General features: G+C 37.0%; 1 protein-coding gene across 2 annotated transcripts in view; it reads right to left on the bottom strand.

Moving 5' to 3' along the window:
• Positions 1–2,803: 2,803 nt before the first annotated feature.
• Positions 2,804–26,444, bottom strand: part of TMCO3 (transmembrane and coiled-coil domains 3) — an 82,148-nt gene continuing 58,507 nt past the window's right edge. The window contains exons 10-13 of one of the 2 annotated variants that reach the window (XM_036757140.1): positions 16,511–16,661; positions 11,911–11,990; positions 10,097–10,246; positions 2,804–5,358 (exon numbers count right to left, since the gene is read on the bottom strand). In XM_036757140.1, coding sequence (XP_036613035.1) covers positions 5,245–5,358; positions 10,097–10,246; positions 11,911–11,990; positions 16,511–16,661 — 495 coding nt within the window. In that variant the 3' untranslated portion in view covers positions 2,804–5,244. The remainder of the gene's footprint in view (positions 5,359–10,096; positions 10,247–11,910; positions 11,991–16,510; positions 16,662–26,444) is intronic. The other variant, XM_036757141.1, reaches the window with a different exon arrangement.

Raw genomic sequence — 26,444 nt, 5'->3', positions numbered from 1 at the left:
CCTCCCCTTTGAAGGCAATTTCCCTAGGGGCTGGATCTCAAAAGATCTCAGCCTCCTCTTGTGCCAAGCAATTCAAAGTTCACCAGCCTACATAACACCCCAAGTGACATTTAGAGGGACAATACTGACCCTGACTGGATACTGAATTTATTCCGTCTGGCTTTGTGGAGTGCCATATACATCCTGTCCCCTTTTCCCTCTGTTCCTTTCTCTAGTTGATCTCTGTTGCAGCACAGAGTCTTGCGAAACTGCTATTACAATCCTAACAAATTTCTGCCTTTGTATCTCTTTAGCACTGGTTGAGGTAAGTTCTGTTGCGAGTGCTATGGGTTGGCAGTCTTGCTGCTAGGACTTTTGTGGGTGGCAGCAGAAAGGGCATAGAATGAGCATATTAGGGGGGAGGGATTAGTTTGCTGTTTTCCATCAACTTTTTACTTTGGGTTCTTGTTATCTTGTCTGTGGAGGCAAGAGAAATTGCTTTATCTCTGAAATTGAATTCCTATTTTAGAGAGGCTGTAAGGATTGGAGAAAATGTCTAGTCCTCTCACAATTTTGTTTTTGTATGGCTAATACAGCCACTGGTGCATATTTGTTCTAAATAAATATTTGACTCAAAAAGAAAAAATACTTACAAGGATTTTTATACTTATAAACTTAATATTTTTAATATATGCAAGTGTTCTTTAAAGTTGTTTCTCCTCTATGTTATTGTGGTCATTATGCAAACTGTTCACTTGGTTCTGCTTATTTCACTCATCAGTTCATACCAATCTTCTCAAGTTTCTTTGACTTCTTCATATTCATCTCACAGCATAGTATTTTGTTACATTCATATACTACAATTTGCTTGACACTTCTCCCAATCAATTAATACCATTTTCCTTTCAGTTCTGGCTACTACAAAAAGTGCTGGATATAGTTTTGTTTGTATACCTCTCCTTCTGTCTTTGATCTCCTTGGAGATATATACCTGGTAGTGGTGTTTATGGGCCAAAGTAACTTTTTAAAATTATAATTCCAAATTATTTTACAGAAGTTGGTTCAATTCATAACAGTGCATTAGTATGTTGGTCTTGCCACAGCTCCTAAAATATTTTCCATTTGTCTTTTGTCATCTTTGCAACTCTGTTGGGTATTAGTGCCAAAATCATTCTAACCTTTTGGGTTGCCATGCTACAGTTCAGTCATACTGAGCTAGCAAATCCAGGTCTTTTTCACACTATTACCTAAGCCTACTTCTCCCATTTTATACTCCTTGCTTGATCTCTTAACTGATCATGGAGACTGAGCTACTAAATATGTGGCTGCCCCTAAAGATGAGAAATTCTCACTTCTATATTCAATTATCAGTTTGGTTAAAACATGGACTGTTTATAAATTACCTTGGGCATGTAAGGCTCTATATGAATATTATATATACGTTGTACTTCACAAATGAATGAAAAACAAGGAAGCAAAACAGTCTATCCCAAAGAAGCTTTTAATAGGAAAGACAACACATAAAGGGGAATGAGAGTTGGAATGACAAGCAAAGGGGAAAGGATAGGTTATGTTGTGCTGTGGCACCGTTTGGCAATGGTGGGTAGAAATAAAAGTGCTGGAAGAATGCAGAATTGTTTGGAAATGGCTAAGAAGGAAAGGTGAAAGCTCAGAGTCCTAAGGGCATAAATTGAGTTCTCATGGGAGGAGGAAGGCCAGAGTGTAGGCAGCATAGCTTGGAAATGACTAGAAGTCACATGGCCTAGTTTTGGGCAAGATAATACTGATCCTCACTGAAGATCCCTTATCCTTAAATCATGTGATAATGTCTATCTCATGCAGGATACTGTTCTGAGCCAAGTCTAATTTAGGTCAGGCTAGCCCAATGGTTCAGAATTAGGACAGGAATGCAATCAGGCACTTGTGGGCCATAAAATATTTGACGAGAAGTTTACTCAACCATAAAAAGGATCAATAAGGATACATTGATTGAAGAGGACGGGAGCTCCCTTCTGCTTTCCCATCTGTCATGTTAAAGGCAACATCCAGAGCTCTATGTTGATTCTGAGAGTACTGGGAATTCTGTCAAACTTGATGAAGACCAACTTCTAATAGGCCATGATTTTCAATACTTCATGAGGCCAACAAGCCACACCACTGGTTCAACTCCTAATCAATGCCCTAGGCATGAAAAAAGCCCTCCTACTCCTTTAGAGGGGAAGCAACCCAGCCTACATAAAACAAAATGCTGCTCCAACCATATATAACAAAATACACCAAATATAAATGATGGCATTATCAATGATGATTTCTGTTCACATGTGTGGGAGTGTTTGAAAAAAATATAATACACTAATACTTAGTACTGATAACTTTGTTTTATCCATTTTGGCTATTATAATGGTCCCCAAGAGCTACACTATTTGAGAGTAGGGATTGTTTCTTTTTTTTTCTTGTCTTTTAATCCCTAGTGCCTGGCATGTAATAGGTGGTTAACAAATATTTATTGACTGATTAAAGTGAGAAGATCCAAAAAAGATACCATTTTCAAGTTTTACCTGACAAGTTATGCAAGTGATTAATAACAGGACCAAAATCATATACAAGATTTTGTCTCTTCAAAACTGTAACATTCATATACACATTGTAAGTTTTATCAGGTTCTTAAAAGTGTATAATAAAGATTTCCTAGAGGGAAGGAAGATTTGTTCCCATGATATATCTAAACCTTTGTAGTAATGAGGTAGATTATGATTGAATTATTCTGCACAAACAAATGCCACAAGTTTTTAAATGCACAAAGATATTTTCAAGATTTTTCTTTAAACAAATTTATTTTATGAACAATCCTTGCCTCAGTATTCATATTTTAGACTTCTTTAACAAGAAATCCTACAGTACACATGAACTTATATTTCTATATACCCTTCTGCACAAAGATATTTAATGACAAAATAACAATGCCTCTAAAATTTTAATAAATTGCTTTAATAAACAAAATTGAATTTGCTGTCTAAAAAGGAGTCATCTAAGTTTGTCAGTCTAAGCAAAACCTAAATTCTACTAGTATACTCATTCTAGAATAAATTAAAAAAGAGGTCACTGCAAAGCTTTGACTTTTAAATAAATTAGCACTAAAATAGCACAAAGAAATGTTAAAAAAATGAAGATTCTGACATCACATTTTCATTTATGTTAAAATGGCTTTCACAGGTTGTGAAAGCAGATTCAGATTTGTACAAAATTAATACTGTAAAATCATTAAAGTATTTCAATATTTCTATATTGTAATCCCATTTTGTAGCTAAAACTCCAAAAAAAAAAAAGGAACAATCATGTCACTTTTGCAAAAACTGTGTGAGTTAGACTATTTTTACTGGGAGGAAATGGAAAGGGTGGCCAACTACAAGCAAACTTAATATATACAAATCTGGATTTACGAAAAACATTAGAACTAGCTATTCACTTTTAAAAATAATTCTTCAAAAGGAATACAATTCCTTTTTTAAGGGCAAGAGTCCCTAATACATTTAAAATACTTTACTTTCCCAAAATAAAAAACGTATACAACTTTTTACTACTGCAGGTATTGCATAAAATAAAGCAGAGCTGTAATCATAAGTATTATTTTTAAAAGTTGGTGAGCCATAAATTACTACTAGTTCTAGCTATCTGCAAGGCTTCTAAAATCTTAGGTTTCCCAAATATCACGATGGCTCATATTACTCATTCATTCATTCAACTTCCCTTTAAAATATTTTTGCATATGAAAATTTCAGGAGGTAACTAACATACTGTATTTAAACATGTGTTAACATGACATTCTTTACAGAATTTCTCATTTAAGTATTCTTTTCAAACTGGCATGACACTCACCAGGTTTCCAATTTGCATTACTCACATGTTGCTTTAATAACACTAGAAACATGAATGGGGTAAAATGGTACCAAACAATGGAGTAATATTTGGAATGTTTGTCAAGTTTATTGTAAACAAATGTAGATGCAGTTCACTTTCTGAAGTACACACTTTTCAATTATATATTCCAATGAATTTTAAAATTCTTATATATTTAATGTATCTTGTTGAAAGATAACACAAGATGTTTTCATTTCTATTGCTGATTAATTTTGAATTGGCATTGGCTACTAACAAAATTTATAATTTTTTTTCTGCTGTACAATTGACACTCTAATTTGCAATTAGCTTTGCCAAGATGTTAATGGCTTTTAAGTATGACAGCTCCCATTTAAAAGAGATAAACTGTTTTGTAAAGCAAATTATTTTCTTGTAATAAAGAGTATCACCAATCAATCTGTAGGTTCAGATTTTCTTATGTGTGATTTCTTAAAATAGAACATAAAGAAGAAAGTTTTCTTGTGCCATAGCTAGAACTTGGACATTCTAAAAAGCAAGTTTTTTTTTTTGCTCTTAGGGAATAATATGTGAACATGTAAATAAATTACTTAAATTAATAAAAGAGTGTGCAGGTATTTGTTCAGCAACAAAATTTAATTTATAAATCAAGATTTCAAAAAACAGAGGTTCAAGAACATTGTACCCTGATCAAAGATCATTTTTACCGTATAGTCAATACACAACTGAAAGCTCGAACACATTTTTTTAAAAGAATGCAATAACATTAAAATGAGTATTTAAAGGAGGTATAATAAAAAGCAAATAGGCACTATGAGATAACACCTCATCTTAGAACACAAGTTTTAAGCATTTTAAACATTAAAATCAAGCTGCCAAAATCTGCATGAGATAAGACATTTTTCACAGCACTTGTGTTAATGACAAATACTTGACCTACAGATGACAAATCTAGAAATTACACAGGTAAATTTAGTTATTTTAACAGGGTACCACAGGCACCATTAAATAAGAAATATTTTTAAGTTTTGTTTCTACCAAAAAAGGTAAATAAATAGATCAGTTAATAAGAGAAGATGGGAATAAACTTGGGGAAAAGGCACATCCAGGCAAAAGAGTCAAGGCGATTTGCATGATGCATTACTTTCAAAGCAATTCTACTGTGCATAATTGAATCTAAAGGAATTATTTTGGAAGAGTCTAAAACATGACAAAACATATTTAGTAAGCTGTGCAAACATCAAAACACTAATAATTTAATATAGTTCTCTACTGCTTTAAAATATATGTAAGGCGCAGAAGAAGGTACATCACAAATTCCTGCAAAGATATTTGGGATATGTTATTTTTGCAAAGTAATGTATTATTCTGAGATGAATACTTTTGTTTTCAGGTGCTTAATCGTCTTTCTGGTCTTGGCAAACACTTCATAATTGCAGCTTTCCACAATGCTGGGGCAAGTAAAAGACTTAGAGTAGTCACGCTCAATATAAGAAGGTAGACCTGAAAATGAGAAATGCAAAACCATGACTTCTTTATGATTCATACAGTAAATTAAAGCACAGCACAAAGGTAAACAGACTCTTGGGCTAAAATAGGATGGATTTATAATTTAACAATTACAAAGTGCATATATTATTCATTTAATAAATAACAAGTAATTTAATAGACTAGAACCTCACTACGCCTCTTCCTCTTGGTCTCCTTTTTAAATCAAATGCCTCATGAAGTAGTCCTTTTAGTATTTCTTGGTTCTCTTAGATGGGGTTGAGGATGAAGCTTCCTTTAAACAAAATTCCATTCTAAAAGATTACATTTCAGTGTATATTAATATAAAAATAGACCTACATATATGTTTTATATATAAAGGACATGTTTTTGTATATAAGAAGACAACCATACAATCTCCACAGAGTCAAAGTCAAGAGTTACACTGCCAAAAGGCGATGGAAATAAAAACAGAACAGATGATGCATAAAATAAAGTTGCTACTTGTTTCCAGTGGTGACCTATACTTTAGAAACAGGAGATATCACTAAATACAATGAGGAAATGTATACTTGGAAGAAGTGGTAGAATGTTGTAATGAGAGCAGAAATAGGCCTCAGTTTACCCTCTCCCTTTCCTTACCCTGTAAAATAAGAATCTGGACTAGAGGGCCCCTTTAAGATTGACATCTGGAAGCAGGTGTTTAAGGAAAAGTATTTTTATTTTCTTGAACTTGAACCCATATTTGGAATTCCTTTGTGAGGGATATCATAATAGGTGGATAGCTCATGTGTTCCACTAGTGCACACAAACCATATGAAGACTAAGAGGAAGAAGGCTTCTAACACATTGTAAGTGTCTGGTTTTTTTTTTAGAGGATTTATGGTAGAATATGGACAAAAACTGTGCAGGATGAGATGGTGTGGATGGATTACAATCTGAATCAAGGAAGTGAGCATCCTTCAATGTGAATGACTGAAGTACAAGGAGACATTTTATTTCATTTTTATCTTGAGTTATTGGTATGACCTAACTGTATGCTTCAGGAGGAATCTAACCTCTTTAGGGACCAAGCTAAGGTGCTAAGATGGCTTCCTGGGAGTGATCATTCCTACCGTATAACCTTGGGGCTGCTCTCCTGGGCTCAGAGGCTACCAAGAGGGCATGACCAAAATGCAACAGTAGACTGATGGGCTGAGTTTGGAAGAATAAAAATATGGTAATTTTACCAGAGATTGCAGATTTAGGGCTGGGAGTGAAGAACCTGAAGGTCACCAAGGCCAACCCCCTGATTTTACAAGTGAGAAAAATGAGGACCAGTGGAGGTAAATGACTTTCCAGGGTTATACAGTTAGGTATCTGAAGGAGAATTTGAACCCAAATCCAGTGTTCTATCCACTATGCCAAACTGCCACCCTCTTATTGATTATTCCTGGGTCACAAACTGGAATGAGTTGAAGAAAAAATCAACTCTCTCTTCAACCTTAATACTGCTCAATGGAACAGTGCATAGGTGCTCCAGGAAGACCAGAGTTCAAAGCCAGTCTCAGTCACTTACTGTGTGACTCTGGACACATCACTTAACCTGTTTGCCTCTGTTTCCTCATCTGTAAAAAGGGGATAATAAACAGCACCTACCCTCAGTGGGTTATTGCTATTATTAATATATTTCTTTCAAACCTGAAGATAACTGCAAGCTCAATGTATTTCAACTAAAGGTAAGAATATTCCACAAGACCAAAAAGCTAGGCAATTTAAGTTGGTTTAATAATTTTACTCTGAGGAATGAATGTCTAGAAAGGAGTTGTAAAAACGCTAATCATTAGGAATAAAATGAATCACAGCGTCTTATGCACTATGAAGAACTTTCTTAGTTAAGATCTCGAAAAGAGCTATCAGGGCAGATGTGATTTTGCATAGCAGAAGAGGGAAAAACTAAGGCCAAATCGGAAGAAAGGCACCTTCTGACACTTCACAGATGTCATGGAGTCAGAAACAAAGGATCTGGGTTCACATCCTGTCTTTCCTTTCTCTGGCTCAGCTGTTTTGCGTATCTTTGTGTTATTCACTTTACGTTTATGTTGTATGTATTTACAGGTGTACTTAGTATCTCTCCCATCGCGATGTCAGCCCTTTGTGAGTGTGGACTGTTTCAGTCTTGTACTTCCAGGGCCTTGCACCTGGCAAATGCTTTACATATCTCTGGTAACTGACTGGACCAAATGACTTCTGAGTGACCTTTGAGCTCCCATGAGGTGGGTATCACAGGCTGTTATAACTTTCATTCTACAGAAGAGGAAACATGCTCAGAGAGGTCAGAGGACTTAACACGATCACATAGTTAGGTCTCCTCACTCCAAGTATAATAATAATTTTTTTACTAAGCCAAAGTGCATCTAAGGGCAAATATCCTAATCAAAAGAGGTACAGGAAAATACAATGGATGTCTGGAGATATTTTTTTCCCTCCCTGGAGGTTTCTGAGCTTTTGCTTGAGAGGAGAGGCTATGGAGGTGAGATAAGGCTTACGTGGAACCTCTCCAAGCTTGTTCATTTCTCCTCAGGCTTGGTCAGCAGAGAGGAGGATAGTGACAGATTGTACTACCAAGCAGAGCAAAAGGTCTCTCCTGGTGTGGGGCAGCCACATCTTCCTTCTCTTGCATGGAGAGGTCACAGTCCATCTGGCGTCCCCACCGGGAGGAGTCAGACATGGTGCCTCAGCTGCTTTCTACCCACTGTCCTTCTCTGGGCCCATGAAGCCAAAGTGTAAGCAGAAGGAAAATAGTTGGTAACACTTAAAGGTCTACATAAATGTAGGTTTTGTAACTATCATTACAACTTCAAGAAATTCCTGTTCAAGTATGGATGGGCTGGACAGAATGAAGGACATAATTCTTTTTATCAGAGGTGCTCCCTGTTGGTGCATGAGTGGGCTGTACTACTAAGCCACAGCTTTGAGATACTATGATTCTATAAAATTTCCATTTTGCAGAAGAAGACGCTAATGCTCCGGGGGGCTAAATCATTTGCCCAAAGTAAAACAAAAATAAGTAAATGGTTGAGAGAGAAATTAAATCCATCATCCTCATTCCCTCCCACCTCACCAGAACCTTGGATCCATGGAACCAGCCCAGACTCTGATGAGGGCCTGGGAGCATGGCCTCCACATAACTTCCCTGCTACTATTTCTAAACCATGTAGATGTGCTCTTCATTCTCCCTCCTTTCCAAGTCCCTACAAGACTGTGAGTTCTCTAAGGGCACAGAATGGCATGCTTGCATTCCCAGGCTTCATGTACTGGATTATATATCGATCTTAATCCAAGTTATTGGTCAAGTGATCTTTCTACATGCTAGAAACCTTACTAATACAGTTTTCCTATTCCTTTATGTAGTCTGGGGCTGCTTGTTCACTGTATTTTGTATATGTATTCAAAACTGATGAAAACAGTTTAGCGTTTCCTGGCCCTCGGGAGCAGGTATGCAATTTAAAAGTAAGCCAAAGAGTCAATAATAGAGGCTTTTTATAAGCAAATAAAATAATTTATGTTTAGATGGCTATCCAATCCCAGTAGTAGCTTAAAAGTTTAAAATGCATCTGGTTTTCACTTTTGCTTATTATTGAAAAAATTTCTGCGAATAAATAATATTACTAGTTTTGTCTTTTTTAACTTCTAAAAGGTTTTAAACAAATAAAATGACAATCTATCTGGTATTTAGTAAATAACAGTTTTAGTAAAAAACAGTAAAATTCAGGTTATTTGATGTTAAATATTTTAATCTTAAGTAAATCATTAATTATTTTGCTTTTATAGCAGGGAGGGGGAAGCTTTTGTTTCTGAAAATTCACTTCAGAAAAAAAAAAAGGTCACATAAGCAAAAAAAAAAGTTAACTTGAAAAATATTAAATTTAGAGAAATATCCTTAAAGGCATTTTCCAATCAACTTTTTAAATAATAGGGAATACACAATTTTATTCAGTAAATCTAACAAAACGAAACTACTTCACTTCTATATCATAGTTAGTTATGGAAAAAAGAAAGAAAAGATGCGATTAATTGGAATAGTAGGGGAGAGAAAACATAGGAGGGAGAGAAAATACAGCCTAAGGGACAGAAACATAGATATCTACCTACAATTAACAGAGAGACTTCTAGAAAGACACTTACCAAGGGCCCAGAGAAAGGGAAAGGGGGAGACAAAGGGTCTCATTAGCTACATGCAAATATAACAGGTGACCAAGGGAATAAATACAAATTAATATGCCTACTACAGTAGCTAAAATGCAAAGTGGATATTTACCAAAGCTCTTAGAAGCAAAGATCCTACACTCAGTTAAAACTATAGCAATTCTGATGAGAAGAGAAGGGAATTTTTAAAAGCATAAAGGCTTTATAATATCTAGATTAAAAAATAAGTACCACCAGCAGTGTTTTAATTCTCTTCTACTGAAAATATATAAGCTTCAGTGTTCCTAAATATTTTATTTTAAAAGTAGAAAGGCCCTAACCCACTTTGGAAAGTAGGGAATACCCAGGACTGCTATTTTTTTTAAAATTTCTTACATCTCTTCAATTAAAAACAATTTTGATCTCCTGGTTCTCATATTATATTTTAAGTCAGAATATGAAGTCATAGTGTTATCCTAAGAACAATTAAATTTATTATGAAGCATTTTTAAAACACCAAATACTACAAAAAGTTAAATGATGGTAGAGTCCAGATCTAGTATTAGAAGACCTAATAAAAGTTTACCTCTCGCGAGATGATTCCTGCTCTTCGTGCTCTACTTCCCAAAACAAAAGAAAACTCACTGACTTGTGCCAGGCCAGCTGAGACAATCCATTTGATGTACTGACTGCTCTTTGGCAGAATGAGGGATAAGACAAGCACTGCCAAAACAAACTTTGAGAGTAACATTCATATTATTATTTTTGAAATGTTCGAACAAGAAACTTGCAATTAATATACAGAAACGAAACAGAAAATACAGAAAGTCAAATGAGATATATAGTCCAACAATATATTAAACTGAGATTTCATATGTGAATGCACTTTATTTTCTCAAAGTAGTACGAACTATTATTATGATTAATAAAAGCATGAAGAATTAGTGCAATGAAATTGTGAAGAACAAAAAGACAAACTGGGAGTTGCTAAGCCACCCGGCAACTGCCCATCATCAGCTGATGCTAATTGAGCTTTTTATCTTAAAAATTTTTTATTATACATTATGTATGATGAAATTATTTCAGAACAATTTTATAATCCTGAAAACTACCCAGCTAGTAGGCTTATCGAGTCTAAAATAAAGACAGTAGTTCAGAATGACAAAATGTCACTACAGATGCCCTTCGACCATCACCCTATTGTCAGGGCCCAGTCCAATCTGGCATACGGTTTTGATGATGGCATAATCCAAATCCAAATAATATCAATTACTAGCCCAACAGAGTCAATCACAGCTTTTTTTTTAACCAACAACGAGCTTCTGTGACAAAACACAGCTAAAGCACCCAAATGTTGGCTGGTGACGGCAACTACTGCCTATACTTTTTAAGGCAACATAAACATTTTACTATGAAAAACTGGGGTGTTAGTTTACTTTCCTCATCCCAACCTCTGGCCTGTGAATGCAGAGTACCTGGGTTCATATCCTCTCTCTAAAACGGACTACTTCAGAGTGTGACCTCCCTGGACTGCATTGCCCTCATTTGAAAGGCGGGGGAGTTACAACACAGGGTCTTTGACATCCCTTCTAGTTCTAGAGCTATGATCCTGTGATTATCCTTATTATAACCCCCCCATCCATGCTGGGAATATCAGACTAATGTAAAACAACAGCTTGACATGGAGTTCTTTCTCTTCTCTTGGAAGCTGAGAGGCAAAGCCTTCTCTGTTGACATATGGGTTACGTACAAATGAAGAACATGGAATGTGAGAACTGAGATGTCAAAACAGTCAGTAAATCAAATATACGCTGGTCAGTAACTCTGGACACCTGGATATGTGCCAGAAGATAACCCCAAATGCAAATAATCACTACAGAGAGACTTCAATTCTAGTCCCACCTCTGCCACTAATTAGAAGGCAATGTGATATGCTGGAACAAGAACCAGATCTGGAATCAGAGAACCTGAGTTTGAATCTTGGCTCTGGTACTACATCAAATTCAGCAAAAACTTAACCTCATGGCACCTCAGTTTGCTCGTCTGTAGAAGTGTTAGGTTAGGTGACAGTCAGGATTGGCTACAAGGCTGCGATCCAATGACCCATCTCTACTCTGCTTTTCTTTTTCTCAACACCTGGATTGGAGTCTCACTTACTGCACTTCCTAGATGTCATTTCTCTTCATCTGTAAAACGGGAATAATGATACTTGCTCCAACCATCTCAAATAGGTGTTGTAAGAAAAGTGACTGATAAACTATAAGCACTATGTGAATGTACATGATTACTGTTACCAGGAAGAATTTCAGTACTACACAAGATAGAACTCTATAACAAAATAAAAGCACAGTATCCATTTTACTGGAAATAACAAATAAAGCTACTAAATAAAAGTGGTACCTTCATTATTACCACTGACAAGGTAAGGAACATCAAAACGGTGAGTTCATATATTACAAAAGTGGGAAAAACATGGAGACCTGGGAGAAAAAGGAAAGAGCAAATTAATTTCTTTTATTTTTTATATACCTGAATAGGCTACAAAAAAGCTTTACTTCTAAATTTTTAAAAATTTATTTATTTTTAGTTTTCAACATTCACTTTGATAAGTACTTCTAAATTTCTTAACAACTAAAACAATTGTACTTATCTACACTGTCTATAAAAGAATACCCCAAACTTTTTTTTAACCACTAATTGCTAGAAGATAAATTGGGGGCTTGGGGATTTTCTTCCTATTCCCTCCTACCTGAATGACTAAGCCATCATTAAATATGTGATTACCAGTTCCATTCCCTGTGCTTCCCCATTCTAACTAAAAAATTTTTTTGGTTAATTTAACTAGGAAAGTGTGTTTCCTCATCTTCTGAAAGAAAAAATGGATCCAAGCATGAGAAACAAGTTCTTATTCTAATTCTCTTTCATCAGTTTCTTGTAATCAAGATATATTTATTAATATCTGTCTGCAAAAAAAGAATAATCCACAAGGAAATTTAAATGTGAAAAAATGCAATATAGGGTCAATACTACTACCCATCAATGCTTTGTTACCTCATGTGAAACCTATTAGAGAAAATTATACTGTATCTACTGACATACTCTCTGTATTCAGTATTTAAACACAGATTCTGAAAGGGTAAGAAAAATATTTGCCTTGCACAACTCCCTCCACACAACTATAGTACCATAATTCCACACTCCCAGCCTTGGTTTTACACAGCACTACACTGCCAACAGAGGTTTCTTTAAGTAGAGCACCTCTATAAACAAATGAATGAGCATTCAGTGGCTTGACGCTAGCTGACTGGTAAAAGACAGCTACTCAGTGCTCACTCCTCTATTCCTGTCCAGCTGATTCTTTGTTCTTATCCCTCCTTATCAGGTGCATCTTCCTGCTTTTCTTAGAATGGGAACACAGGGCTGCCCATGCTTCAAGTACCTCCTCTCCTGTCAATTTTCTTCAATTCAACAAATATTTATTAAGTATTTGCTATGTGTAAGGCGATACATTAGGTTCTTAGAATACAAGGACAAAAACAAGTAGTCTTTGACCTCGAGGAACTTGCATTCTCCTAGAGATATACCATTTAAACAAGTAAATAAAAAGCGATTTCAAAAGAGCAAGTGCTAACAACCTAGAGAGATCAGAAAAAGACTAGTGTGGGAGGTGAAACTGAGCCGTGCTTGGAATTCTATCAAGTGGAAGTGAGGAAAAATTCATTTCAGACACATAGGGAGCACTTGTGAATGGAGAGGGAATGTTAATGCGGGGAACAGACAGGGGCCCGGTTTGACCGGAAGGGAGAAGACTATGTGAATTACTGTGATCTAGGACTAAAGAGGTAGGTACACTGCAGAGGGCTGTAGATGCCAAGCTGAAGAGATGTATTTTCATCCCAGATGCAATGTGGAGCTATGGAAGATTTTTAGGAGGGCTGGGTGACTGAGCTATGCAGAAGGATGTACGGGAGAGGGAAAAATCTGGCAGCAGAGAGACCAAGTGTAGGCTACTCCACCAGCCTTGGTAAGATGAGGGGCTCAACTAAGACAGAGGGCATGTGGATGGAGATCCGTTGGAGAGGTTAAAAAACCAGAAACGGAAGATTTGTGGGAGAAACTAGTTTGTTTTTTCCTTGGAATTAGTGTTATATAAGCCCTAAACTTGAAAGCTGAAGGGGAAGCCTTTTCAATTATTCACAAAGCATCTTCTTCTACACAGCTCTCTTCCAGAAACATATGACCCCAAAATCCTGGACTTCATTAAACCTTATCTCTACTACAATACAGACTCCTTAGAAGAGGGAGCGTGTCTTGCTCTTTTCTGCATCCTCCCTGGTACACAATACAGTAGAGAAAGCGCTCAATATTTAACTGAATAAACAAGAGAGAAGTTTCAGAAGATCTAGATCGTCACAGATTAGCTCGGTCATTTTTTAATTAATAAAAAGAACTAACAATCTCAAAGATTACTGATAGTCGCCAAGCATAGTGGCCAAAAGAACAGGGATGCTTAAATAACTCATGCCCACACCACTCCTACGTTAGAATGAAAATACCTCCAGCAGGAAAAGAGGAAGGAAAAAATAAGGATAAAGGAGGTTTGGACAAAGGGGGAAGTGTCTCAATTGCACAGGAATACAGAAGCAGTTCTTGGGCTTGGGGAAAGTGAATAATCATTCCTCTTAAAAAAAAATCCAAAGAATTAAAAGTTATTAGAAATTAGTCATAACAATAAGCAAGTGGGGGCAGCTAGGTGGCGCAGTGAGTAGAGTACTGGCCCCGGAGTCAGGAGGACCTGAGTTCAAATCCGGCCTCAGACACATGACACACTTACTGGCTGTGGGACCTTGGGCAAGTCACTTAACCCCAATTGCCCTACCACCCCCCTCCAAAAAACAACAACAACAACAAACAATAAGCAAGCACTTATGTCCCACTGACAAGGTACTTAAGATATTAAAGCCAGTCTCCTTTTCATAACTCTAAAACAGAGCTTTATTTAAATCTATCACTGTACTTCCAAAGGTTTCATTTCAATTAGCTATTTCTCCTATAGTGTTTTTTAGGTTATATACTAAAAGTCTTTTTCTTCTGTCCTTAAACTGAAAATGTTCTAGAATAAACTTCATTTATTAAGAAATAATCATTAAGAGGGTATTTGAATCATTTAGCCCCAAAAAACATTGGCTTTTGGATTTAATGAATAAAGTTAAGGTACTTTCCTATTTAATTAACATCTACTTGCCTGACATCTGAATAACTTCACTTCATTAGTAGATTAACCCAGATAAGTCCCTAAAATGACTTCATAAGCTATTTTTAGATAAATTTGATCAACTGATCAGATAGAGATAATTAATACAAACTACCTTTTGTATAATGAGAGCTAAATAACCCAAGCAAAAATATATAAAATTGTTATTATTTTATTAGAGAGCAGTATATTAGCATTCACATTTAAAAACCCAATTCACAGATAAAAAAATTTAAATATCTAGATTTCAAAATGTAGAATATTGGTGGATAGTTAGCTCTTTAAATAGTAAACACTTAAAATATACAGGGTAAAGCCTCTTATTTACAACACTATAATTTATACTTGATCCATAACTTTCCTTCAGATGTTAAACTTCTTTTATTGTTAATGTATCAAACCCTTACCATTCATTTCCCCCCACAAAAGTAGGCAGTGTCTCCACTACTAGCTATAAAATTAGTTCTGAATAGCAGGTAAAGATATTTAAAACCTTATTTGGATGCACAAAGTCCTCCACGAAATATATAGGCAACCCTTTTAAGTGCTTCACATCATTAAAGATCATCAAGCATGAATCTATAATAATCTGTCTCCAGAAAAAAGTTGCTAGAGACTAGGGTTCTTTGTAACTATGTGGTGCTTACAATTTACTTATTATTACTGATGTTGAGATCAAGAGATGACAAGCAAATGAAAAGTGTAATTTTTCTTAACTTAGACTTTTCTGGAGCTTTAAAAAATGTTTTAAATGGAAGTGTTAGAGAAACATTTTTGATATACAGCAACCAAAACTAAGTTTCTCTGATTAAATCTCATTTTTATGAGACTTTTCACCCTAACTATAGAAAATAAAGGTATATATATACTAAAAATTTAAATAAAATATATCTGGAGAACGTAGCTATGACATGTATGTTGAAGAGTCTACTATGGTTAGGGGAAGGTATCTCATCCATGTCTACAATTAGAGGGTCTACAAATTTTGAACTGAAGGAAGAACATAAAGCAGACATAGGTAAATCCTTCTCTACTGATTCATCCAGCAGAGGAAAGTTTTGGGTATATGTGTAAGAAGGGATCTGTTCCCAAAGGAATACAATGAGACAGAGACACCAACCAGCTGCACTCAGGACATGGAAAAAGGCTTGTGCACCCCCATACTCTCTAGAGGGAAGCGTGAGCACAAAGAAGCAAGGGCAAGCCTGCAACAGAGCCACAAAACTTCAGGTTTTACTTGGGCTAGTGAGACACACACAGTAGAGAACTGGTAGAGAGAAGTAACCAGGCACTTTACTACCATATGAGTCCATGTGGACTATACAACTCTGTGGGAAGGCGGGAGCCACAAGAAGGAAAAGGGCTGCTTATGTTCTTCAGAAAGGCAAGAATGTTTTCTTTGACTGTTGCGGGTGTCAGATATGATCCTATTTTGCTTTTCTGTTAGGCTAAATAAAAATCTTTCCCAAATGTCTTGTTCGTCTGAGTGCTCGTAGGAGAACAGAGCATTCTTTCTTTTTGGAAAGCAAAACAAGTCTGATACTTGATATTTCCTGGGTTTCCATGTGTCGAGGCACGAGCCAACTCAATTTTTGAGAGATCCCTCCCCTTTCACCCCCAAATTTATATTCAGGTCTTTGGTGTAAAGGACTGGGGCCCCAAAAACACATAGGTTATAAGTGCCAGAAAAATAAAGATAATGCTTAATAAATGAAATTAGATTGTTATGATGACAATATAAGTTACCTATAGATGCAAAGAAAACGATGGCCAAAAAGTCCCGTATAGGTTCAACATAGGACATAATTTCTTCAGTAACCATATGACCTTGAGAAGAAATCAATGCTCCAGCCAAAAAGCACCCCAATTCCATTGAAACATCAAGAAGCTCTGTAATCTGTCAAGGAAGAGTGGAAGCTTAAAGTTTACTCTGGAAGTGCACAATATGGAAGTCCTTTATTCTGAGTTTTTATTCCAAATTATAATTACAGATAGAAATATTCTTTTTGGACTGAATATAAATGTTTTACACAAAAAAATTTCAATACTGAAATACTAACAAAATGTTAGGGTTAATAGTATTAATAACCTTACATAGAACAAAATAGTTTTCTTTAAGAATGAAAGATGTATCACTTAATAACTATGATTTCCTTAAAGAATGTCTAGATTTTAAAGTGTTTCATGTAAAAAAAACACCCTCCCTATTTAACTGCCAACTTCCTGTGAATTAAAAAAAAAGGAAAAGATAAACTGTATATTAGGTGTCCACTGGCTAACGTACAGTGAGTACCATCACCCCACACCAAAATGGGCTTTTTTCACAGTTACCTAGATAACTTTCTGAGTCCATATTGTACTAGTTGTAAAAACAACCCACCTCTAACTCCACAGGTCAAATTTACATAGGAAGGTAGGCCAGCACAATCCATGTGGTCTTTTGATTGTTCCACATCTACTTGTCAAGCCCAAAGCAACATTATTTTCCCTTCTAAAATAAGGCTTTGATTGTATTATTGCACTACGTGATTGTTTCCTGGTGACTTGTAGTGAGTAAGCTATAAAACTTCAACTACCAAATGGTTTTCTTAGAGGTTACAGAGTACATGTTTTAATTTAAACATGGTTAAGTCACTGCTCATTCTCAGTAATCCTTCATGCAAACTACGCATAAGTGAAAATTATGCTGCTTGAATGCAGGCTTTATTATCACCCAGAGCTAAGAAAACTAAATTTAAGGCACACATGTACTGACGTTTTTCCCTCCAATAAATTACTTTTTTCAAATGGAAGTATTTTTCACTTAAGTAATGAAAATCTAGGAGGATAATGAAACAAAACTTGATTAAAAAGAAAACTGTAAGTGCTCTTAAGATAACTAAAACATTATTCACAGTCATTCATTATTCATATGTAATACTGAGAAATACTTTCCTAAATACATTTGAAATGTTTTTGGCCCTTTTTTCTCACCTCACAAGTCAAAAGCTTTGGAATCAAGAAAATGCATAATGCAAAATGACTGATTTTTTTCCCATAACCTCTTTTTATTAAGAAAGCAGATATGACCAACAATATTTTTACATAATGCTAAACATGTTTGGGATAGTCAACAGCAAGAGACAACGAGAAATTATCTTCTGGAAGTGTCTACTTTTGAATGAGTTAAAAACAAAAAAAAATGACTATACAAATGACTAAGATTCTATGAAGAGAGTAAAATAATATACATCTACATATCTATCTCTATCTCATATATAGCATGGTATAGCGGATCACTGGTTTCACTTATCACCCAGAAAACCTGAATTCTAATCCACCCTTTACCACACACTCACTGGGTGACCCTGGGCAGGGGACTCAACCTCTCAATGCTGTAGGCAGCTCAAAGACTACAAGGTGCACAAAGCATTAACCTGTACTGAGAGAGGTAACTACTTCATTCTCAGAGTTCTCTGTACCAATGAGAGGACAAGTCCAGTTCTTGTCCCTTTCCCTTTTGATCACATATAAAATCTACTAGCTCTGGATGTCAGAAAAATGGGTCACTATATGGTGAGTAGTTTCACTGCTGAATTGTCAGAAGGGGCCGGTATAAAGTTAAGCTTCCTGATACGGTATCATGAATGCAAAGCCAAGCACAATGATTTTTTAAAGTGAAGTTAACTTCTTCGATAATTCCTTCCTTCTAAGAATGTTATACTTACATTAAAAATATCTATTAAAGCAAATGTCTGTTTAGAACTTATTATTTAAATATATAAGATATTAAAAATACAATTTTAAAATTTAACTTTAAAAAACACTTCAAATAGTTTGACAGAAGAGGAGTTATGTTGTATAATGGATTGGATTTCTTTTTTCTCACAAGGCAATGGGGTTAAATGACTTGCCCAGGGTCACACAGCTAGTGTCAAGTGTCTGAGGCCACATTGGAACTCAGGTCCTTCTGACTCCAGGGCTGGTACACTGTATCCACTGCACCACCTAGCTGCCCTGGAAGATCTGATTTCAAGGATTGCTTCTGCCACTAATTAATCATATCAAGTCACTAACTCTGTGGGCTGGAAATTTTCTTATCTGTAAAAATGAGAGGTTTGGAAAAGGTGACTTCTAAGGTCCCTTGTAGCTCTAATGTTGCTTGATCATTAGTGAAAAATTAAATGCAAAATAGATTAAGAACTACTTAGAAAAATTTCAAATTGCATTTAAGACTATTTTAATTCTCATACAGATAGCACGATATAGTGGATAAAGGGCAATGGACTCACAAGGCCTGCATTCAAATATCAGACTTTACATTCTGAATGACTCCGGGCAAGTTGGATCTCCCCATCCCCACACCATTCCCCAATACTCCCAAACTATCAAGGATCAATGACAATTATCTTTAGTTTATCTAAATTTTTATATAGTACTAAAAAGAAGCCTGGTACTTTTTACTGAATCAAGAACCCAAAAGAAAAAAATAAACGTGTTCTAAATAGCTTGAATATATACAGTAAAACATAACACAGTCTTGATAAGACATAAGGCATTATAAAAGTCAATAGAAAGTAGCAGGTATCGTAAAAAGATGGGTTATTTTGATAATACTTGCAGTTTGAGGCAGACTAGTTTTAAACTCCAAACCAAAAAAAGCACACTTAATCTAGATGGATCATGTAGATCAGCAAAGGACTAGGCAACTAAGGGATAGCAGGTCAGATACAGGGTCAAATAAAAAACACAGACATAGAAGAAAATAAGTCAGTGAAGTGAAAAGCATTCTTTACTTTCATGTATCACCTACAGAGTCAAAAATGAAATGTTTTTGGTCTATTCAAAAAAGATTATGAAAAGGAGAAAGGAGTAGAGAAAAGACAGTTTTATTAAATGTACTTCAAAGAGAAAAATATTCAGGAATAGACAATCATTCAATTACCCTGATGAAAAATGAAAATAGCAAGACCCATATTTTGACACGTATAGGGATTGCTGAAGTTAAAATGATGGGGTATCAACAGAATTTGACAAAGAACCTAAACAGGACAGGAAGGAGTCAGATAATAAGCATGTATTAGTCACCTACTCTGTGCCTGATACTGTACTAGATAATAGGGACACAAATACAAAAAACAGTCACTGCCTTCTAGGGGGCTTACATTCTACTAGGAAGGAATTACAAAACAGAATTCTGAAAATTTGGGGTTTGAAAAACATACAACGGTGGCTTTTTTTTGTTCAGATCTGTGATTTCATTGGTGTGAGGATCTAGTGAAGAAACTTCCCCACTTTTTATTATCTATTTATTCTAAATTTATAAAATAAAAACTGTATTTTAAAGGTTAACAAAATACTTAAGAAGGGGGCGGAGCCAAGATGGCGGCTGGTAAGCACGGACTAGAGTGAGCTCCGTACCCGAGTCCCTCCAAAAACCTATAAAAATGGCTCTGAACCAATTCTAGAACGGCAGAACCCACAGAACAGCAGAGGGAAGCAGGGCTCCAGCCCAGGACAGCCCGGATGGTCTCTGGGTGAGCTCTATTCCACACGGAGCTGGGAGCTGGGAGCTGGGAACGGAGTGGAGCAGAGCCCAGCCTGAGCGGCGTGGACGATCCAGACCGGAAGCCGGGCGGAGGGGGCCCTAGCGCCCTGAATACGTGAGCAGTTACCAGACCCCTCGACCCACAAACACCAAAGACTGCAGAGAAGGTTAGTGGGAAAAGCTGCGGGAGTGGAAGGAGTTCGCGGTTCGGCTTCCAGCCCCGGGGGCAGCGGAGGTGGGGCAGCTACAGCTGTTGTTACTTCCGGCTCCAGGCCCACCTGGTGGGGGGAATTAAGTGGCGGATCACAGCAGGGGTGCACAGCCTGCCGAAGATCTGAGCCCAGTCTGGACTGGGGGTCCTTGGGGAAGGAGGAGTGCGGCTCTGACAGAGCTGGCACCTCCCCCCCAAACGTAGAACATAGAACTCTGTAATCTACAAGCAGTCATACCCCACTGAAAAACTCAAGGGTCAAGTTAGTTGGTTGGGAATATGGCCAGGACGCGAAAACGCGCCCAGATTCAGTCTCAGACTTTGGATTCTTTCTTTGGGGACAAAGAAGACCAAAACATACAGCCTAAAGAAGACAGCAAAGTCATAGAGCCTACAACCAAAGCCTCCAAGAAAAACATGAACTGGCCCCAGGCCATAGAAGAACTCAAAAAGGATTTGGAAAAGCAAGTTAGAGAAGTAGAGGAAAAATTGGGAAGAGAAATAAGAAGGATGCGAGAAAACCATGAAAAACAAGTCAATGACTTGCTAAAGGAGACCCAAAAAAATACTGAAAAATACACTGAAGAAAACAACACCTTACAAAATAGACTAACTCAAATGGCAAAAGAGCTCCAAAAAGCCAATGAGGAGAAGAATTCCTTGAAAGGCAGAATTAGCCAAATGGAAAAGGAGGTCCAAAAGACCACTGAAGAAAATACTACTTTAAAAATTAGATTGGAGCAAGTGGAAGCTAGTGACTTTATGAGAAATCAGGATATTATAAAACAGAACCAGAGGAATGAAAAAATGGAAGACAATGTGAAATATCTCCTTGGAAAAACCACTGACCTGGAAAATAGATCCAGGAGAGATAATTTAAAAATTATTGGACTACCTGAAAGCCATGAGCAAAAAAAGAGCCTAGATACCATCTTTCAGGAAATTATCAAGGAGAACTGCCCTGATATTCTAGAGCCACAGGGCAAAATAGAACTTGAAAGAATCCATCGATCGCCTCCGCAAATAGATCCTAAAAAGAAATCTCCTAGGAATATTGTTGCCAAATTCCAGAGCTCCCAGATCAAGGAGAAAATACTGCAAGCAGCCAGAAAGAAACAATTTGAATATTGTGGAAACCCAATCAGAATAACCCAAGACCTGGCAGCTTCTACATTAAGAGATCGAAGGGCTTGGAATGCGATATTCCGGAGGTCAATGGAGCTAGGATTAAAACCTAGAATCACCTACCCAGCAAAACTGAGTATCATGTTCCAAGGCAAAATATGGACTTTCAATAAAATGGAGGACTTTCAAGCTTTCTCAGTGAAAAGACCAGAACTGAATAGAAAATTTGACTTTCAAACACAAGAATCAAGAGAAGCATGAAAAGGTAATCAAGAAATGGAAATTGCAAGGGACTTACTAAAGTTGAACTGTTTTGTTTACATTCCTACATGGAAAGATGATGAGTATGATTCATGAGACCTCAGTATTAGGGTAGTTGAAGGGAATATGCATATATATATATGCATATATATATGTTTATGTATATATATAAGTGAATGTGTATGTATGCATGTATCTATGTGTATATGTATGTATGTGTATGTATGTGTATATATATATATATGTAAAAGAAAGAGAGCAGACACAGGGTGAGTTGAGGATGAAGGGAAGATAGCTAAAAGAAATAAAATGAAATTAAGGGATGAGAGAGTAACTTACTGAGAGAGGGAGATAGGGAGAGATAGAATGGGGTGGATTATCTCGCATAAAGGTGGCAAGAGGAAGCAGTTCTAGGAGAGGAGGGGAGTGGGCAGGTGAGGGGGGAATGAGTGAACCTTGCTCTCATCAGATTTGGCCTGAGGGGGAATACCATACATACTCAGTTGGGTATCTTACCCCACAGGAAAGAAGAGGGAGGAAGATAAAAAAAAAATAAAAGGCAAGGGGATGATGGAGTGGAGGGCAGATGGGGGTGGAGATAATCAAAACAAACACTTTGGAAAGGGGACAGGGTCAAGGAAGAAAATTCAATAAAGCGGGATGGGTTGGGAAGGAGCAAAATGTAGTTAGCCTTTCACAATACATGTGTGGCCTAGGTTGAATTGCTCAACTTCTTAGGGAGGGTGGGTGGGAAGGGAAGAGGGAAGGGAATTTGGAACTCAAAGTTTTAAAATCAGATGTTCAAAAACAAAAAAAAACTTTTTGTATGCAACTAAAAAATAAGATACACAGGCAATGGGGCGTAGAAATTTATCTTGCCCTACAAGAAAGGAAGGGAAAAGGGGATGAGAGGGGAGGGGGGTGATAGAGGGGAGGGCTGACTGGGGAACAGGGCAACCAGAATATACGCCATCTTGGAGTGGGGGGGGAGGGCAGAAATGGGGAGAAAATTTGTAATTCAAACTGTTGTGAAAATCAATGCTGAAAACCAAATATGTTAAATAAATAAATTGCATTAAAAAAAAAAAATAAAAAAAAATACTTAAGAAGATGTTTTTACAACATGGCAAATCCAGAAAAATGAAATGTGAGGCAGAATACTGGAGAGCAAAAATACTTAGCTCAAAGGAGGTTTTCAAACTAAACCTCCAGTCTTCCATTTTGAACAGCCTAACAGTAGAACATCTCCAAATGGACATCTCAGAGACACCTTAAGCTCCATATATCCAAAGCTAAATTCATCCCCTTAGGTTCCAATCCCTATCCACTTCTTAACTTCTCTATCACTGTTGGAGGGTACCACAATCCTCCCAGTCACTGAGGCTCACAGCCTAGGTGTCATCCTCAACTCTCATTTTCTATATCCACTTTCTTGTAGATACCCCCTTCTCTCCTCCAACAGGGTTACCAGCCTCACACAGGCCCACATCACCTCATGCCTGGACTACAGCAACAGCCTTTTGGTTGGTTTCCTTGCTTTAAGTATCTCCCTACTTTAGTCCATCCTCCACTCAGCTGTCAAGTCAATCTTCCTCAAGGACAGCAGTGACCAAGTCACATACAACTGTCTTTCTCCGCTCCCAACCCCCTCCGTCCAATAAACTCCAGTGCTTCCCTATTGCCTTCAGGATAAAACAGAAATCCTATTATTTATAAAACCCTCTATAATTTGGCCCCTTCCTACCATTCCAGTCTTCTTACACCTTACTCCCCTCCAAGTCCTCTGAAAGCCAGAGACCCTGGCTGCTCCTCCAAACGAGACGCTTCATCTCCTGATTCTGGGCCTTTTCACTAGCCATCATCCATGCCTGAAGTTCTCTCCCTCCTCATCTGCCACCTCCTGGTTCCCTACTTCCTTCAAGTCTCACCTAAAGTACCACCTTCTCCAAGATGCCTTCATGATCCCCCTTGATACTAATGGCTTTCCTCTGCTGCTTATCTCGTATTTATTCTGTATCTAATACATATGTAGTTTTTGCATTTTGCTGCCCCATTGGTCTGTGGGTTCCTAGAGAACAGGGACTGCCTTTCCTTGTATCCCCAATACTTAGTACATACAGTAACTGCCAGAGAACAGACTTTTAATAAATGCTACTTGAAAGATGGATTGGAATAAAAGCGATAGCTAATTTAGGAAGGCTTCTGAAGAACAGAAACAAAAATAAGCACCAGACACAAAGCAAGAAACGTTTACAAGTACCGGAACACACAAAATAGTCCTGTGGAAACCTCGGTATAAATCCTACCCAACATTTACTAGTCAGGTCAAGAACCACTTGTTAAGCATCTCCTATGTGCCAGGCACTGTGCTTGCTGACGATATTGCCGCGGACAAGTCGGTCTATCTTATCTTCAATTTCTTCAACTATAAAATGAGGATGATAACATCTCTCAGTCCCTACTACCACGCAGGGTTATTGTGAGGATCAAATGTGGAAAATACTTAGAAAATCTTTAAAGTTACTATTAAAAGTTATTTTTGGCATTAACAATTTAAAAACTAAGGTGACTGAGAATTAATAAAAGCAAAGGAAACATACATATTAACAAAAATATTCTTTTATTGTCTAATGTTGTGAATGATTAAAAAAATTATCTACAAGGTCAGCAGTGACACTTTCAGTAAGATTTTGTTTTAAAAAGTCAAAGTAATCAAAGACTAGCATTGTTATGAATCAGATACAATATCACTTAGAGTTTTGCAAATGTTAAAGTAACTATATAAATGTTGGTCAGGATTATCCCATGTTTCCTTGGAACATTACAACAAAACTAGACAAAACTCAATCCTCTCATCATTTCCCTAAAAAACTGATTTCCTTATTTCCGTCAATGGAATCGTTCTTCTAACGTCTTAACCTAATTTCTTTTTAGCTCTTCTCTCCCCTGTATTCAGCCAGTTACAATACCCTGTCTATTCCTTGGGTCTGGCTTCTTCCTTTCACTTCAGTCACACTGCTGCCTTTCTAGTCCTTGTTACCTCAAACCTTGATCACTCTTATACCCTATTAACTTATCTCTGACTGTATATTCCACAATTACTATCAGATTAATATTCCCCCCCCCCATGGGCTCCCAATGCTTTTTAGATCAAATCTAAATTCTGCGTCCTGGCACTCAGAGCTCCACATTATCTACATAACTTTACTTCCCAACAGGTCTCTTTCCCTCCAATCAAGCTGCTCTTACAATGATTCCACCCACGCGGCACATTCACTCCTGCCATCACAAATTTGCTCATTCCCACCCCATTGTCCCTACTGTAGCACCACGGCCATGCTGATAAATGTTGAACAAGTATCTCTCTGAGGGGGAAGAAAGTTCAACATGTGTTATTAATATTTTCTCAACCCAGACTTTCCTAAGTCTACCGGGGGGGAGGGGGAAGCTGCCACCCCCACCCCTGACAATCAGCAAAGCAATAAATCAAGTCCTGATTTGTCACTTGCTAATTTCCAAGATGTAAATGCTCACAGTGAAAATTAATAACTGGCTCTCACAAACTAGCATGAAGTAGCTGCAGCACATTCCTGTTAGTGACTTCTTTTTCCATTCTTGACTAGGAAAATGCTGTCCATTCTTCAAGGCTCTTTATTCAGGCCTTTACCTTTCAATAAAGTATTTCTCAGTTACTTTGGTTCACGCTGATCTCGCTATATACAGTGACACCTGACATATATAGTCTTCTGTCCCGTGCACGTCTTATCTCCAAGGTTTTACACATACTAGACAGATTAGGTGTTGGATATTTACTGAATTGATGACACACTACCTGTAAATTGCCACTGACATTTTAATTCCTGAACATTAGCGCTTTTTTTCATGTATATAAATGGCTTTAATGTTTCCATTCATTAAATCTGGAGGTAGTAGGTTAAAATTTTGGGCGATAAGTTAAAGATGATCATTTGAATTTATATAACAAGTAGAAAAGACATGGAATCACCTCCATTTGAGAGAAGGCAACACCATAGGCAAAAAATATGAGTGCATAAATTCCTTGGAGAGTTAAAGTATGTGAGATCTGCACTGATTTATTCCTACCTAAACTATATTACAGAATTCTATTCAGAGAACTATCCTCTCATAATTTACAGAGAAAAGTAGGAATATATTCCAGGACTAAAATTTCCTTTTCTGTTGGTTAGTTTTTAACTTCTTGCTGTTCAATCATGTCCAACTTGGCAAAGAGACTGGAGTGGTTTGCCATTTCCTTTTCCAGTTTATTTTACAGATGAGGAAACTGAGGCAAACAGGCTAAAGTGACTTACCCAGAGTCACACAGCTAGTAAGTATCTGAGGTCAGATTTTGAACTTAGGTCCTCTTGACTCCAGGCTCGGTGCTCTAATCCACTGTGCCACCTAGCTGCCTCAGTGTTTAACTAAAGTGAGGCTATGACATACAGATTTCAGTGCATTTAAAATAAAGCCTGTTAAAAATATCAGCATATAGAATTTTCTTTAAAAGGATATGTTTTTCTATTTTTGGATTTTAT

The sequence above is a fragment of the Trichosurus vulpecula genome, chromosome 4, assembly GCF_011100635.1.
Source record: "Trichosurus vulpecula isolate mTriVul1 chromosome 4, mTriVul1.pri, whole genome shotgun sequence".
In the NCBI taxonomy this organism is placed as follows: Eukaryota; Metazoa; Chordata; class Mammalia; order Diprotodontia; family Phalangeridae; genus Trichosurus; species Trichosurus vulpecula.
This window is presented reverse-complemented; position numbering and strand designations above follow the sequence as displayed.